At 38.4% G+C, this 18,662-nt stretch overlaps 1 protein-coding gene and 1 long non-coding RNA gene across 2 annotated transcripts; one reads left to right on the top strand and one right to left on the bottom strand.

The window, feature by feature from the left end:
• The first annotated feature begins 7,435 nt into the window (after positions 1-7,435).
• LOC18437874 (thylakoid soluble phosphoprotein) lies at positions 7,436-8,112 on the top strand. Its single transcript, XM_006848073.4, has one exon. It carries the CDS (start codon positions 7,669-7,671, stop codon positions 7,936-7,938), a length of 270 nt encoding a protein of 89 aa, XP_006848136.1. The 5' UTR covers positions 7,436-7,668; the 3' UTR covers positions 7,939-8,112.
• A 4,490-nt stretch (positions 8,113-12,602) lies between these two features.
• Positions 12,603-17,212, bottom strand: LOC148780692 (uncharacterized). The gene is made up of 3 exons (XR_016060255.1): positions 16,979-17,212; positions 14,124-14,190; positions 12,603-13,205 (listed from the first exon to the last, which is right to left on the bottom strand). It is a non-coding gene; the product is annotated as an uncharacterized LOC148780692 (long non-coding RNA).
• Between the last annotated feature and the right edge of the window lie 1,450 nt (positions 17,213-18,662).

Here is an 18,662-nt window from a genome sequence, read left to right as displayed (position 1 = left end):
GGTGGGCGCTATACCGCCTAGGCAGCTGCCACCTAGTTTAGGCTTGAGCGATCTGCCCTGGTCCGTCACCTAGTTTATGCGTCCTTCCAAGGGCCAGCACCCACCTAAGCAGCTGCCACCTAGTTTAGTCCTGAGCGATCTGCCCTGGGTTCGTCGCCTAGTTTATTCGACCGTCCAAGGGCCACCAGACGGCCCAAGGGCTGCCGTTTGATATGCGTAGGCTTTTTGGATAGACAGGCGGCCGCCTAGGCACTCGAAAGATGGTGTCGCAATCATTTTAGCACCTTATATCATCATTGTTTTTTAGTCGACTCTCTCTTTTTATTCTTTGCCTTAGAACTTAGGAGCCTGTGGCTCTCTTTATCCCCATAAGCCCATATAATTCGCTTTCCATCTTGAATTCTTTCATCCTTTCATCGTACACAATTTCAGTCTAAAAATGACTCACTGATAACCTCATACCATGGAATTGTGTGCGACTGTAATACTGCAAAATTTATCATCGGAATCCCGCTTAAGAGAAAAATTGCCACCATATCATGTCTGGATCCATGTTTTGCTCATTCCTATAATGGTTTTGGGTCGACCTCATTACATTTAATTTCAAAATATTGGTACGTGCATACAAGAGTAGGATCCACCACAAAAGCTCCGAACTGGTAGGCTCCACTTTTGATGTACTTTCATGGGAAACAACGAGATTGAGCCTTCACGCTCTAGATATGGTAAGTAAAAAATATAAAATATTTCTCTTCCCAGCCATTCGTGTATGCTCCGAGAATGGGATATTTGGCTTGTCATTGCTGAGTTAAACAGAGATTATCAAGCACTGATTTGGGTGCTGAGCGAAATAACTAGTGGATCAAAATGACGGAAGTAGATTTGAAGCCAAATGTAATCCCCATACTTTGACCCCAGATTCTAACCTCATTTGGGTGAAAATTGTTCAGATCATCAGAAATAACTATCAAAGAAGTTTTTTGAAGTACTAACACATCCTTATCTCTTCAAGACAAAGTGAACCTTACATGAAAGGTCTACCCAGGGTGGGCAGGGCACAAGCCCTGGGTTGCCGGCTTGCCATGGTGAGCGTTGGGCACCTACCTAGGCAGCTGCTGTACTGCCTAAGCGGCTGCCACCTAGTTTGACAGTGGGCAGGTGCTGCACAAACTAGGCGGCTGCCACCTAGTTTGACCGTGGGCAAGTGCTGCACCGCCTAGGCAGCTGCCACCTAGTTTGACTGTGGGCAGGAGCTGCACCGCCTAGGCGGCTGCTACATAGTTTGACCATGGCCAAGTGTTGTACCGCCTAGGCGGCTACCACATAGTTTGACTGCACCGCCTAGGCGACTGCCACACAGTTTGATTGCCTAGGCCTCCGTGATACACCTAGGGGCCGCCGCCTATGGCCCAAGAGGCGCATCGTCTAGGGGCCGCCACCTAGCTGATGCGTCTGCTCAGGCGCCACCACCTGCACCTAGTTTGACTGCCTAGGGGCGCATCGCCTAGGGGCCACCACCTAGTGCCCAGGGCCACCGTTTGATGCGCCCAAGGGCCGCTACCTAGTTTAACGGCCCATGGCCACCGTTTGATGCACCCATACGCTGGCTCAGGAGGCGGATCATCTAGGGGCCACCACCTAACTGATGCATCCTCTCAGGCGCCGCCACCTCCACCTGGTTTGACTGCCTAGGGGCTGCCAGCTAGGCGCCAACTAGTGCCCAGGGCCACCGTTTGAAACGCCGCCGCTACCTAGTTCAACGGCCCATGGCCACCGTTTGATGCGCCCATACCTTTTGGAAGTGCTGTGCCTGTCCCCGTTGCCGACAAAAGAAGTCACAATCATTGTCGCACCTTATATCATCATAGTTTTTTAGCCGACTCCATTCTCTTGCTTTTTATTATTTGCTCCGTCACTGTTTTTTAGCCGACTTCATTCTCTCGCTTTTTATTATTTGCCTTGGGAGCTTCTGGTTCTCTTTATCCCCATAACCCTAAGTCCATAGCTGATAAGCCCATATAATTTATCATCAGAAACCCGCTAGTTAAAAGAAAAATTTTCATTATATCACATCCTGATCCATGTCCTACTCATTGGTTTTGGGTTCCACTTCGACCCTATTACGCTTAATTTCAAGATATTAGTGTGTGCATACAAGAGGAGGACGCACCACAGAAGCTCCGAACTATTTTGGACGTATGATTCGTCGGTGCCATGGGGTTATTCAAATAGGTCGAATCAAGAGTGTAGGCTGCACTTTCTATGTACTGTAGTGGTAAGCAACGAGATTGAGCCTTCAAGCCTTGGATATGGTGAGTGAAAAATGAGAAAATATTTCTCTTCCCAACTCTTTTTGTATTATCCGAGGGTGGATACTCAGCTTGCAACTAAACAAATATTATCAATCACTGATTTGGGTGCTAAGCAAAGATAGCTAAGATATTATCAAGCATTGATTTGGGTGCTAAGCGAAGATAAGAAGTGGATCAAAATGATGAAAGTGGATTTGAAGCCAAATGTAGTAATCAATCTAAATTCCCATATTTGACCGCACCCAAATTTATTTCAAATCGGGAGAGTGAACCTTATATGAAAAGATCTACCCAGAGTGTGTGGAAAGGTCTACCCAGGGGTGAACCCGGGGCGAGGCCCAAGCCTTAAGCGGAGCGGCTGTCCAAGGGTAAGAGTTGGGTACCCGCAGGCCCAAGTCTTACGCAGCTATCAGGGTTGTGAGGCCCAAGCCTTAAGCGGCTGTCCAAGGGTGAGAGTTGGGTACCCGCAGGCCCAAGTCTTAAGCAGCTGTCAGGGTGAGAGCTGGGTACCCGGTTAGCCTCTCTCGTCCTTCCACCTATTTTCCTCCACAATTTCAGTGTAAAAATAACTCAATAATAACCTCACACCATGGAATTGTGTGCGACTGCAATACTACAAAATTTATCATCGGAAACCCGCTAGTTAAAAAAAAAATTGCCACCATGTTCCATCCTGCTCCTTACTATCATGGTTTTGGGTCCAACTTCGACCACATTAAGCTTAATTTTAAGATATTGGTAATTTTAAGATATTGGTGTGTGCATAGGAGGACGCACCGCAGAAGCTCCGAACTGTTTTGGATGTATGATTCTTGTAGGGGGTAAGAAAATAATTTGAATTGGGTTAATGGGATGCAAAGATATTGAGCCTTGGAGGGATATAGTGAATAAAAAATGAAAAAATATTTCGCTTCCCAACCATTCGTGTATGATTCGAGAGTGGGATACTCGACTTGCTATTCTTAAGCACTGATTTGGGTGCTGAGCGAAGGTAAAGAGTGGATCAAAGTGATGGAAGTGGATTTGAAGCTAAAAGTAGTAATCAATCTGAATCCTCATATTTTGACCGGAGACAAATTTATTCTGACCTCATTTGATACAGTTGTAGTGATTGTTATAAAGAGACAACATCTGAAAATTGTTTCAGATCATCAGCGTAACTATCAGGGACGTTTTTTCAGATCATCAAGGAAACTATAAAGAACCAACAGATGAAAAGTTTATATAGAGCTCGGGCACTAAACAATCAAATTAGAGCCTACCAAAAAAATTTCACTAGAAGAGGTTGTTTTGATGCCCAAATATCCTCAAATTGATCATCTCGATATCAAGATGCACCAACATGAGAAAGAAATGGATTTTAAGTTTTGGAAATAGTGCATCTTGTATCGCATTTTTGGACCGTCAATTTTTAAGATTTTCAAGTTTTCATAGATATGCTCTATCTACACTATTTTTTAAGCTTTAAATTTTATAATTAGAGATGGAAATATATTTTAAGGCTATCACAAAGATTTTCAGTATTAAAACTACATTTCTCAACACTATTTAAAGCTAGGCTCTAATTTGATTGTTTAGAGCCTCGGCTCTATACAAGTCGCACCCATATATATATATATGAAAGATACTAAGGTGAGCCCACTAGCTCACATAATAGTATAAGCCCAATGGCCCAGATTGAATCTAGGCCGATCTGACGGGTGAGAGTGTTTGAATTTTAATTTTTTTTTGTTACAAATCCCAATCATTTGAAATTTTAGGTGGATATTCTTCTTATCAAGCTGTACCTAATAGAAATATATAAAAAAACAATCCATAAACTTAAAAATGACCAAAATACCCCTAAAAATTTATAGGGGGTATTTTGGTCTTTTTTTCATGTAAAATATATTTTTAACATTTTTTAAATATTCATCTATTTTTTTATTAACACACGTCTACAATTTCAAGTGATTTATATTCGAAGAAAATAATAATTAAAATGCAAACACTATCAGGCATCCGTGATCGTTAGATCGGCTTAGATTCAATCTAAGCAATTGGACCCATTTTTTCTTGTGAGGCCATTGGGCTCATTTTTTCTTGTGAGCGTATTGGCTCACAGAAGCCTTTACACACATACACACACACACATACACACACACACACATACACACACACACACATATATATATATATATATATATATCTAGCGTGTTCCCTCTCTCTCTAAACTTTTCAACCCTCTCCCATCTAGGCGTGAGAACGGGTCGGATTGGGGTTGGATTCGATGGAGCTGTATTTAGATTGGATCCGGATTCGAGCCGAATCTTGAATATTTAGATCCGGATCTAAATATGAATAGTATAAATCGTATATATATATATATATATATATATATATATATATATATATATATATATATATATATATATATAGAGGGTATGGTTTCCATAATGTTGCAACCTTAAACAATCCAACTAAAGTGCGCCTTCAAATTTTATCATAATATATAATTTTGATGTAAAATGTTCTTAAGATTATCTCAAAATCTATTTTTATATTTAATTATAAAATTTTAAATTTAAAAGATGGTTAAAATCAAGTAGATCTATAACATATGAAAATCTTGAAAATGAACGGTGTGGATAATATGTTGTAAGATTCACTATTTTTGAAACTGAAAATCTTTTTATTTTTCATAGTCATACATCTCGATGATCGATCGCATGGTTTTTCAACATTAAAATAACCTTTTCTAATGGATTTTTGAGGTGCATCCGTAGTTCTACATTTTAAGCTTGCAATCTTATATAAACTATAAATTTACTATTTTTAAAAAACTTGGGTTGGATTTATATCTAGATCCGGGTTGGACCCGCCCGAATCCAATCTGAATTTCAATTCGGACTGGACTTTTGAGCCTATATCCGAATTTTTTTATCCAAAATTGGTGTCCATACCCGAGTGTACACTTTATTCTGCTAGAGCATACGCAATCTTTTCTTTAAGCAATGAAAGGTAACATATCTTTTGAAGATTATCCACCTCAAGTTTAAGAAGGCCAGGATTTAGCCACTTGTTCAAATTCGAAGCATAAATTGAAGGGATCAGCCCAATAAAAATGGTGGGTCCTATAAGAGAGAGAAAGAGAGAGAGAGAAAGAGAGTGAGCAATGTACTTGGCCCATCACTCCCAAGTTGAATGGGAAGGATAAATTTTGGCTGGCCTTGGTTCTTGTTTTCTAATACTCGAGGTGCGGTTTAAATTTTGGGTCGCAACGTGTCGGGTCGGGTCCTGGACCTTAATCCATCGAACCCAACTTAAAAATTAATTAACTGGATTTAAGTATATTTCATTTTTTGGACCCATATCCAGACTCGGATCTGGATTGGGTCTACTCCTCGGGTCCACTGTCACCCTTAGTTTACATAAAGTGTTAATCTTAAACAATGAAAGTTAAAGCTCCAAAACTGATGTCGACCAAGTATATCAATAAACACTTAAAATTTTTGAAACCAGATGGTCCTGATAATATGTTACAAGATACACTAATTTTATGATTTCAAATTTTTTATTTTCATATCTATACATCTTGAGGTTAAGATTTATCAATTGGGATTATATACTACGAAACCATTTACTTTTTATACAAGGAGGTGACAATTATTTTTAGCCATTAGATGTGAAATTCAATAGAAAAGAAAATGTATCACAAAATTTGAAAATTTTTATTTTAAACTTGGTGCCTAAACAATGACACATCCTCAACTACCCGATTTCAAATCTAACAGTCAATGATGATTCTGACCTCTTATATCAAGAATAAATGATCTCATTGTATACAATTCCATAGATAACTTTCAGCATCGAAATAACTTTGTTATGAATTTTTGGGGTTTACTTTACTTTTATATTAAGAAGTTATCACCTTATGTAAACCTTTACATAGTCAATTCCTTTTACTTTTAGGGCCATGTCTCTCTTGAACGTCATCCTTCATTGTTTTTCATTTGATTTTGCGTTCCCGGTCTAAGTTTCCATTCCCGTTGACACATTTGAAAACGGCTAATTGTTTCAAAAAACGAGTAGGGCATATATTCTCCATTGATCTACACAAAAAATGTGCCAGAGATAAAAAGGAAAAAAAAGAAAAAAAAGCAATATATATATATATATATATATATATATATATATATATATATATATATATATATATATATATATATATATATATTGTATATATGCATGTATTATGGATTGTATTATGCATGTATTCCTTTAGGAAGATACCTGCTTAGAAGGGTTTCCTTGATCATTCAGATCACCTTAAAATCGCTCGATGCGCAACCTTTTTCTAGAAAGATAGAAGAGCTTAAAGTTTTTATATGTTTAGATCTGCATCTAGGGTTTTAAAACCTAGTGATCCAGATGCAGAATCATTGATCCATGTTTCCCTCTAGTAGAAATCGCTTGATACCATTTCTTCTATAATTTTTTTACCCATTTTTTAGGGTTCCACGTGTTTAGACATCGGATCTGACTATCTGAAAATTGGACAGTATGTATTTTGAATCTAGAGGCTTAACTTTTTACAAGTAGATCCTATCTACATTTTGTTTATTTATTTGTTTATTTTTTTTAAGGTTAGTCATGAAGTCAAGTATATCAAAATCCCAAAATCAGGTACGGTTTTGGTGTTAGTACTCCCACATCTTAGTCACCATAGTATAGTTTAATTCTCACGCTACCTACAAGCACTTTAAAAAAAATAACTTCAAAACTATTTGAAAAAACCTCATAAACTATTTGAAAAAACGAGTAGGGCTTCTCCATTTAATTACCCAAAAACAAAACAAAAAAAAAAAAATCAAGTTAGCCATGGTTTTCAAGGGATCAAACATACATTTTATTCTTGGAGGAGCATCCAATCTTCTCACAAAAAAATAGCGCTTCTCTTGTGATATAAAATTGTAAAATATTGGGAGCCAAAACATTAGCATTGCTCAAGAAATAGAATACAAAGCCTACAAATGATATTTCAACAAGTCCTAAGGGTAAATTCGTCTTTTACTCCCATTTCCCATTTCCCAACTCTCAAAACCCCTGGATAAGAAGCTTGTGGCTAACTCGTGGTGGAAACACACACTCCACACAACACGCAGCACTAACAATTTGGCTCCAACCAATCTCAACCGTCAGATCTTGGCCCCATCCGGCCCAGATCCTCTCAACCCACTATCCCCAATATACAAAGAGTCTCACTCCTTCCCCCTCATCTCTCATCACTTCTCTCTTTTATCTCTCATCAACCATTTCTCACGCTTCTTACAATCCATTTCTCTAAAACACAACCAAGCTCAAGAAGAAGCCATTAATGGCCACTCTTCCTATCACTTTCAGGCCCCCAATTGGACGAGTTCATGCCACAGCTGCCTCAAAATCTAGTAGTGGAGGTGAAGAGAAAGGTCTCTTTGATTGGATTACTGCGAAATTACAGAAAGAGGACCAATTCTATGAGACCGATCCAATTTTGAAGAAGGTCGAGGAGAAGAATGGCGTCGGAAAGAAGAATTCGGTGACGATCCCATCACCAAAGAAAGAGGGTGGGTTCGGCGGCTTTGGAGGGCTTTTCGCAAAGAAATGATGCGAAGATTCAATCCTTCTGAATATTCAAAATCCTGTTTTATGTGAAGAGCATTATGCTTGGTTGGGCCTCTGCATTTCTTTCAAATCTCTTCCTTTCGGTTTTATTTAAAAAATCTTGCAATTATAAACTTTTAATTTATGTTGGCCAATCGATTCTTATGCTTATCCAAAACTTGTGCTTTTGCTTGGTAATTAGTATGAATTTTTTTGGGTAATTCAAAGTTGAACTTGAGATATAGTATTGCTAATGTCAAGCCTAGGCCCGACTCCTAATTATTTCAAGAGTTAATATTGAGTTTTAAATCCTTCGAATTTCAGAATTTGGAGAGATTGGTAGCCATTTTTCCATGAAATTGATGGACATGATTGATCTTAGTGTATCAATTTCTTAGATTCTTGGACTAATTTTTTTTAGATGAATCAGTGGGGATATTGAGCCCCTCCCTGTTTTATTAAAAAACCAAAAAGATTTCACATGAACATATCTTATACAACTCTTGACAAGGGGACACTAGCAACGTCAATTAATGCGTTGCAAAATCAGGGGAATGAGCACGCCACACTGTTGTTTCATCCATAGAAACTACTACTTTGGCCAAAGAATCGGCGGCCATATTGCTTCATTCTTGGGCTAATTGGTTTCGTAGCGGCCATATTGCTTCATTCTTGGGCTAATTGGTTTCGTAGTTTGGCTTGCCATTTTAAAGCATAAACCATTGAATCGCTTGCAGTTGATGAATGTTGTTAAGGCCCGTTTGGATGACCCCCATATTGTGATATTATTGCGGTATGTTTGCAAGTTGTTTAGGCTTTCTAGTAGTCTTTAGCTCCATGTTGCTTTGGGGTTTTGGTGGTAGCATCCCCACACTCTAGTCACACGTTTTAATAATAATAATAAAGACAAATAGGATAAAAGAATATTGAGATTTCATGTGATCCGTAACGTGTCATTAGAGAAAACAGTCGATGTTTTAACTTTTAGCTATCGCTGCTTGAAACGATATGGGAAGGTTTATCACTGGACAACTGATTCATCAAGTATTTAATAGTTTACCTATTTTCAACTATTCCAATGGACTTGCCATTGATGCCGGTAGAAAGGGAGTAAGGGATTTGACAACGCACCAGTACGAGTAGTGTCCATGTGGAGTGAAGATGGGGTAACTGTGTGGTTACCCACTGAAGTGGTGGTTTTAGAAGAACCAACTATATGAAGAGAGGGAGTGGTCTTAGAACCACTTTTGAGCTTATAATTGGTAAAGAGTCCACCAGTAGCAGTGTGAGCATGAAGGGCAGTGGTTTTAGTGGTTTTAGAACTGTTCATACAATTGACACCAATGGGCTTGCCGTTGATGCTGGTAGAAAGTAAGGGATTTGAGGTCCCTTTCTCGAGTTTCCCTGAGCCTAAGCTCGGGTGATAGGATCAAAGAGACTACTCAAGAGTAACATGGGAGTAGTAGATTGAAGAATCTTACTTCCCATAAGTACATTCACGGATGTAGGGATGATGAAATCCCCAATTCGGATAAGAGAGGAGTAGTTAGACTCCATAGCAATTTTTAAGAAAGAGTGAGATGAAATGCTTGTCTGAGAGCGGACAGTACCAACTATAGGGTCGCTTATCTCCAATGGAGTCGCTAGCTGATGGGGCCTGGATCTACCTCTCCCAGGCTCCCTCGGGGACCCAGGTTCGACTAGCGCATGTGTTACTTGTGTGTCACACGCGGATGGGTATGTCTAACTATGAGAGGATTTTAAAGCGATGAAGAGATGGACTCGAGCACCTACCTTACCGTGGTTTGAGTTCGTGGGATAAGCTCAGGTTATTGCCCTCTTAGATCAATGAACGAAAGCCCTTCAGCTATTCAACATCGAGGTTTGGATGCAACCCCTCTCTAAACTCAACACTTTACCTCAAATTTCTCTTGAAAACTGCTAATGAAATCCAAATCTAATGTACTCCTATCTAATGTACTTTTTATGAGTGAATGGTTCTAGTATTGGGGTAAAGTGGTTAAAGAAATAGAAAAGGGAGGGAAGAAAGAAGAGGATAATAATGAGTGAATGAGTGATTGGTTTAAAAGAGAGAAGAAGAAGAAGAAAAAGATGATAACAGAAGTGAAGAGACGACCCAAAGAAAATCGGGCAGCCTCCCGACATAACCTCTCTTAAGAGGTATTACTAAAGACAAAGAAAAGCACCAGGCACGAAGCCTTGGTACCCGGAGGATTTGGAAAGTAGAGTTACATGATGAGGTAGGTCACTAAAACAAAGAGCCCCTTAAAAGTGATCAAGGGTTAAAAGAAAATGAGAGAGAGAGAGAGAGAAAGAGAGAGAGAGAGAAGAAAAGTCTCTCACAACCCAAATACTATGTGACTCAGTGGTTAGAGTAGTGAAAGGGCTAGAACTCTAAAGAAAGCTAACTCATAATGACCCCAACCTAAGTGATCGAGTGTAAAAGAATCAATGTATTTTATGGCCCGACTTCACTGTACGAGCCAATGGTTAGAGTAGCAATCCAAGAGTTAGAACTCTACGACGCAGCAATTTGAGAGTTAGAACTCTAAGACACTATCTAAAGAAGGCCCCGAATCGAGTGTTTAAGAAGTGCAAGAAATATGGTAAGTAAAAGTGAGAATAAAGAAACAATGAAATAGAGATAAAATAAAGTGAATAAGAAGTCAAGGCATGACTTATGAAGAGAATAAGATGATTAAAATGAGAGAAAGAAGAATGGATGGGGTCAAGGGGTGATGGACCCGCCTATGGTACGGATCCAGACTCTAAGGGGAGATGAGAGAGGATGAGGAGCGGATAAGGGTATGAGAGTAAGGCGGATGGGCAGTATGAGAAGGTAAACGAGTGGGGCGAATGGAGAAGATAGAACAAGAGAGAGAGGGGTACACTAGAGAGGGGCAGATGGAGAAGATAGAACGAGAGGGAGAGAGAGAGAGAGAGGGGTAGGCTAGAGAGGTGCGGATGGAGAGATAGAAAGAGAGAGAGGAGTAGGCTAGAGAGTAGATAAAGGGGCGGATGGAGACAGTGGAGAGAGGGGCGGATGGAGAGAGTAGAGAGACAGACAGATGGGAAAATGAGAGAGAGTGAGAGAGAAAAAGGCCGGGCCTGCCCTAGTTGTGGTTTGAGAGTTTGGACATGAGAGGGAGAGGGAAAGAGAGAAAGAGAAAGAGGGAGGGGGAGGGTGAAGGCTTAGACCTGCCCTGGGTCCAAGCAGGAGAGAGAAAGAGAGAGAGAGAGAGAGAGAGAGAGAGAGAGAGAGAAAGAAGAGATGAGTGAAAGAAGAGAAAGGGAGGGAGAAGAGAAAGGAGAGAGAGTGGACCTAGAACGAGTTTGAGCCTAGGTGTGCATCCATCGGTCCCTTTACATGTACATGAGAGAGAGAGAGATATTGGGCTTGGTGGGTCAAAACTAGGGTCCAAAGCTTAGGTGTATGGTTTAAGTAGGTTAGGTTGAGGTGTGGTGCATGGGAACTAAGGTGTATAGAATAGGCTAAGATACATGGTGCACTATGGTGTGTGGTGTAGGGTGTATGGTGTAGACTAGGGTGTAGGATAACTAGAGTGGGGTGTAGATTGTATGGAGTAGGATTGGCAGCTAGGGATTCTAAAGTGTATGGATGCTAGGAATCCTAGGGAGTACGAGGTTGGAAGTTGGAAATCTTAAGGTGGTTGGAACTTTGGGGTTCTAGGAAGTGTAGGGTTCTAGGGGTATTTTCTCTATCTAGGAAATGTTTCACTCTCCTATCCACTTGGTCTTGAACTTGCAAAGTGAAAACAAGAAGTTGAGAACTCAAGAATCTCACTCTAAAATGTTTAAGTATTCAAGAATTTTATGGCAAATAACCAAGTTTTCAAGAGTGTTCAAGAACTTTATTACAAATGATTTTAGTTCATTATATAGAGCAACCACAAAACAAGGGTGGAATGCAAAAAAACTACTAAAATTGTCAAAAAAAAATGTATATTTTATGAATTAAAATATTAATCTTATTTTGGACCAAATGACCAAAATACCCTTCAACACTTTTCAACAAATGTCAAAATCATCCCTCCATAAAGGACCTCTTTCTATTGCTAGGCCTCGGAAGCTTTTTCAAATGCTTACTGTGGTAATTCGAACGATCAATTGTCGTAGAATCGATGCTTGAACTATTGTGCACGTTTTGATACCCTTTGATCATCTTGAAACAGATTTTTTAGGAAGAACCCAAAATCTGGCCAAGTTCTATAAACTTGTGATTCTTCGACCACCAATTTGGCACAATCTATGATGTTCCAAGTCATCATTTTGATCATAAATTGAAGAGGATATTATCACGATCATTTTACAATAAATTTCATCTATTTGGTCTCCGTTTGAGAACGTTCCAATATTGAGAAATCGCTAGAAAATGGGATTCTGACGACCGAAAAAATATGTCATTTTTTACTCAAAATTTGTGTCATCCTGTCTTTGATCATACATAAAAATTATATCAAACTGTATCTGTTCGAAGCACGGTCGCAACGAACCTATAATTGCAACGATTCGACTTCGGGATCTTGAGCTTTGACCTCTCAAAGAATTGGACGTTCTTCTTTATAAAATCTGAATTTTCATGTTTTGAGCTTATCTTCTCTCTAGAAATTCTCTTGTTTCGGGTCACGCCATAATACATGTCATATGTCAAAATGAGCAGATCGTCGAGATCTAGCTCGTGTCCGAATTTGAGCTTAATTGGACTCAAAACAATCAAGTTATGAGCATTTGAAAATCATCCCAAAGTGAGAAAATACAGTTTTCATAAATAGAAACTGGTTCATCGAGGCTGCACCGCAATAGTGCAGAACCCATCCTTTTATGGTAAGTTAGGCACATAATGGTCCCGGAGGGTCCAATTGAGCCAAAATTTGGTACCTGGATATTTTTCAATGTTTCGAATCCAATAGCAATGGTCTGATACTATTTTGAGATCCAAAAAATAGGGCTATAGTTATATGGTCTATTTTCAGCATGATGCGAATTGGATTTGAAAATCAAGTTTGACCCTGATCATATCAAAACTCATCATAACGTGACGAAACTTTATCGATGTCCTTAAGGTATCCAAAATTACCCTCTCATGTAATTTGAGGTCATTCTGACACTTCATCAAAGGTCGCCCAATTTTACGCTTATTGCTACAGTGTTCCTGTGATCTGGCGACGTCTTGGGCACCGGGACCAGGTTACTACCGGCTATCTTCTTATTCGCCCCGGAGATACAAGTCTGTCAAAAATAATGTATAACAATGAGATTTTTTAAATTAAGTCAAAAGATATAAGTAAAATATTAAATTGTTCTTCTCTTAGGTTCATACTATATAAAATTTCCCAAAGATATGCGATGGTTCTCCCCTAAAGATCTATTTCTTAGCTAAAACACATAAATACCTTATATTCCCTCTTGAACCTTTACTTAAATTCAAATAAATATATTTATAAGCCAAAAATACATTTACAATAGATCAAGATGCGTCTATTAGGCTTTGAGATTAGGAAGGCTTGAATTCAACATAGGATATATGTAGCGCTGGCTATGGGCTGGGCATGGGTAGGGTTGGCCCTGGTGTGATCACAGCCCCATCCTTATAAGCCACTTGTGTCTGGTATGGCCTAGGAAGGGCTAAAGGGCTCCAAGACTAGGTATTGGTTCTGTCCAGGACGAGCCAAACCTAATAAATTAAGAAAAAATAGAAAAGAAAGGAGAAACAAGGGGAAAAGAAATAAATCAGGCCCAATTGTGGCCTAGGCACCGGCCCCGCCTGGCCCTCTGCTTGGGCTATGGTTGCTCCACTCTGGCCCAGCCCTCATGCTACATTTTGTAGTCCAGGCTTGAGTTTTTTAGGGTCAGGTAGATCGGGATGGTTTGCTTGGACCATTGCCATATGAAAGAAAGGCTAATGTGATCTTACCGAGGGGTACATTTTCTTCTTTCTTTTCTTTTCAGCCCATTTTATTTCTTTTGGCAAAGATCACTTACAAGTAGTTTTATTACAATAAACTCTTGTAAGAAAATAAAACTAGCAAAATCTAAGATCTTAAAAAACTTGATGCCACTAAATCAATTTAAAAATAACCACAATTCTTGTGTTTGAGAATGTAAATACAATATAATTAAATACAAAAAGAGATTGGCGAAGATTACCTCAACCGGACTTATTACACCCTACATCGAGTCACCACCATCCGATGGCCCGGGATCAACAATCAACCTGGAAAGCAAGTTTAGGTCAAAACCTCTAATAGAACTTTGAACTTCTCTTTATCACAAATTTCAAACTTAGGTATAACCCAAAAAATCTAGTTTAAGAGAGATATCATCTACTTACTTCTATCCAACCTTTAGGATCAAGATAACACAATATGAGAGATAGAGATCAATACCAACTAGATGGGGCTTGCCCCTTAGATCTACTTAGAGAGAGAGATGATCTAAGTGGGGCGTGGCCCTTGCCAAAATTCTAGAGAGATGAACCTTTTAGGTTGGGGCGTGCCCCCCTAAGCTTACTAAAGAGAGAGCGAGAGAGAAATATTTAGAGAGATAAGAGAGATATTTGGTGTAGAGATTTATGGGTATGGGGTTCTCTATTTATAATACAAAAATAGGATTAGGGTTTTTTAGGATTTTCCATGGCTTGCCTCTTCTTGTGAGATTGAATATGCACCATTGATATTGGGAGATTTGTGGGGTAAGAGATTTGAGCCCTCAATTCTATAGATAAGTCATCAATATCATGTGGAAGGTGCTAAAATCTTTATCCCCATTTCCTAAACCATTTTCCCATCAATAGACATTCAATAAAGTAATTCCAATCATAATATTGTACTTTCCAAAATCCATTCAAAGCTTCCTCAAAGCAAAAAATTTCTAAAACATTATATAACTTTATCTTCAAGCCAAAACTTGATCTCACAAAAAAAAGAAAACTCCTTGGAGTGGAGTGTGCCACTCTAGGTGGCACTCATTGGCTCCACCCACATTGCAATGGTGGGCCTATATGCTTATTGGGCCTTCCATGTAAAAATAAATAAATTAAAATTATTTTATGATTTTTAAAAATTCATAAATTTCAATTTAAATAAAAATCAATCTAAAATAAATGTTTATATTTTTATAAATCCAAATTTGATAAATAAAATATCTAGAAATCTAGAAAAATTCAAATAAAAAAAATCTAAAAATTATATATCAATAAAACAAACATAATTAAATTCATTAGATGAAAAAATGATCTATATGTTCTACGAATTAAATAAATAAACATTGGGGCACTCCACCTTCAATTGTACACTACGGTCTACACTTACTTTCTCAAACCGACTCAGTGTTGCCCATGTCCCACAATCCATGCAAAAGCTCATTAGTGGGTCACCAAAGACTAGCCAATGGGTAAGGGATCGTAATCACAGTTTGTGGATTTTAAGTTCTCTCCTAGAGACATACCAATGTCACCTAGACCTGATGCGACCACATCTCATATGGCGTATAAGGGTATCTCTCGCATATGCATAAGCTTCATCTTGAAAGGTGGTTCACTTTCTCAAACAATTATCATATATGCATGACGTGTGATGGCACACAGATGAGATTTTGGCCCCCATCTCCGAAGGCCACCATCACACGCAATGGCCACACGGTCCCTTGGCTCACTCATCCAGACATATTCCGATTCATCAAGGGATGATCTATTAAAACCCATATCGGATAGTTTTCTATATCCAGATAACATAAGTATTTTTCAACCGACTGATCTAGTTCGTAAAGCTTAATTCGGTATCAACAAATGTTATTTGCTTAATATGGTCCACAAAGGACCACACTCCTATTAAATTCATGTTCTATTATATCAAAAAAGGACCACACTCCTATTAAATTCATGTTCTATTATATCAAAATATTTAGTACAAACACCAATAATATTTTTAATGACCACACTCGCCCCAACACCATCCCTAGACATATGTTAGGATATAGCATAGAATTCAAGCAATACTCTTTATGTTCTCCCAAGAAAGAGAGCAACAAGTATTTTCTAAGTAATGAGAGAGACACTAAATGCTGACATTCATGAGAGAGGGAAGCAACAACCCTTATCGTAAAGGGACTATACTTTTGTACAATGAGGCTGCGATATATTATGGTTGTTAGATGTGAATATGACAATTTGGGATGTGTCACAAAATTCAAAAGTTTTGTTTTAGATCTTGGAATTAGATCAATTGGAGAACTTCAGCTTTTTTATTTAACATCCAACGGCAAAAAGTTACTTCCAGCCTTTTTTGCATTAAAGGTAAATGGTCTTATTAATAATTTGGCTAAAAATTACTCTTAATTTGCTTTCAAGTGTTTATAGATTTTGATTCGTAGTCAATCTGGTTGCATTTTAGGCTCTTTGCACATGGTCCTGATTACCATGTTAATGTTAAAAAAAAAAACAAGAGAGAGAGAGGGTCCTAATCTTGTTTTCGGGTCCTTGTGGGGTTTGCTCAACTAATGAGGCAAAACTACAAGCTCTTAAACAAGGGGTTAGGAGCTTGCAAATGTGATCTCATGGTGCACTAATCACGCAAATCCGTTGGATGATGAAGGGATGTAATTGATGAGATTTTTCTAATTCTCTCATAAATAGAAAGAGATATTAAGAAGCCGGTACTTCGGCCAAACCGGGGAATCACTGAAAAATATTCCAGTAGGTAGCTTTGAGTCCAGCTTTACTACTCCCACTCCAAGAGAAGAGACTTAGGTCACTTCCCAAGGAGTTATTGGCATTGGAGATACCCCTTGGCAACCTTCCTCTCGTTCTCATGACTTCTCCCTTTCGGTTCTCTTTTTTCATTGGGAAAATATTTGATTACGGCTTATTTTTAGGTTTCCTTTCACAATAGAAATAAGATTTAAGAGATATCTTCTAACATAAAAATTGTATATTTATTTCTTCTAACCCCCTAAGCTACTTTAAACATGTTTTTTTTATATCAAACAAATCTAAAAAGGCATACCTTTTCTAAAAGCCATCCTCTCAAAGTTCTCTTTCTTTCTCTCCCCCACCCCTTTTCTCTCCGTCTTTCCTATCTCTAATCCCTCACTCTCTCTCCTCCTGCTCTCTCTCTTCATGTTTCCCATCTCTCTCCCGTTACTTTCTCTCCTCTCAAATATACAGAGAGAAAGAGAGGTGTTTGGATAAACACAACAAGAGATAGGTATTTAGTAGTGAGAGATTACCGTATGGAGAGAAAGATAGGTGTTTGGATAAACTCAGAAAGAGAGAGGTGAGGTGGTTGGTAGTGAAAGATTATCGGGAGGAGAGAGAAGTGTTTGGATAAACACACGAAGAGAGAGGTGTTTGGATAAACATAGAAAGAGAGAAGTGTTTAGATAAACATAGAAAGAGAGAGATGTTTGGTAGTGAGAGATTACCCGGAGGAGAGAGAGAAGTGTTTGGATAAATACAAGAAAAGAGAGGTGTTTGTATAAATACGGGAGGAGAGAGATGCTTGGTGATGAAAAGTTAGCGAGAGGGAAGAGAGAGGTGTTTTGATAAACACTGGAAGAGAGAGAAAAGTGTTTGGATAAATACATAAGAGAGAGATGTGTTTGGATAAACACGGGATGAAAGAGAGAGAGAGAGTGAAACAGGCATCAAGAGTGAAAAAGAGAAAAGTTTGGAGTATATAAGTAAAGAGAGAGAAGATATTGGGTTTAGAAAGAATATGTCTTTCTCATATTTGTTTAGGTTAAAAAATAGGTTTAAAGTGGCCAGGGATTTGGAAGATATTTTTTGAGACCTTAAGTTTATTAAGAAATTAAAATCGAAAAATAGGAGATATGGAGATATTTTCCCTTTTCCTTTTTGTTTTATCTAGTTTTGTTCTCTCTTTTCTCTTTTCGCTCTATGTCTACTTGTACATTCTCATTGAATAAATCCTTTTGTGGAGACTGATTATATATTATAACATCTATATATTATAAGATCGTTAGTTTTTTATACGACTCACCGTCATCCTTAGCCATCATATATAAAATTCGATAGTTTAAAATGTATCATATAGTTTGAGAAATTCAAGTTCAGACTTTATGTCTAGTCCTTGCTTTACTTCACGGGCAAGGTCTCTGGTTCAAGTCCAGGATGGCCCAGCTGCACCATGGAACCTGATTTCACATCTACCGATTAATAATGACAGTGACTTCCATGTACCAAAAACAAATAGTCTCATTATAAATATTTTCTTAACAATATTATTTAATTAACAAAATAAATTCCTTTAAAAATTAAAAACCAAGAGAGAGACCATTGCTACAAATGAAAGGGCTCCATCATGGTGAGAGAGATATTTGTGTATACATTGAAATGAATTGCCCAGCTGCGCCATGGAACCTAATTTCACATCTACCGATTAATAATTACAACGACTTTCATGTACCAAAAACAAAGAGTTTTATTATAAATATTTTCTTAAAAAGATAATTTAATTAACAATATAAATTTTTTAAAAAATTCAAAAACAAGAGAGATACCATTGCTACAAATGAAAGGGCTTCATCATGGTGAGAGACGGATATTGGTGTGCACCGTTAAAAAAAAGAGAGATATCGGCGTGCATCTGGGAAGGGAAAAATTTATATAGAGTCGAGGCTCTAAACAATCAAATTAGAGCTTACTTTAAAATTTTCACTAGAAGAGGT

Source organism: Amborella trichopoda, chromosome 8, assembly GCF_054954075.1.
Source record: "Amborella trichopoda isolate Santa Cruz 75 chromosome 8, AtrichopodaSantaCruz75HAP2 v2.0, whole genome shotgun sequence".
Lineage (NCBI taxonomy): Eukaryota > Viridiplantae > Streptophyta > Magnoliopsida > Amborellales > Amborellaceae > Amborella > Amborella trichopoda.
The sequence above is the reverse complement of the archived record's forward strand: the minus strand, read 5'-3'. Positions and strand labels throughout refer to the sequence as shown.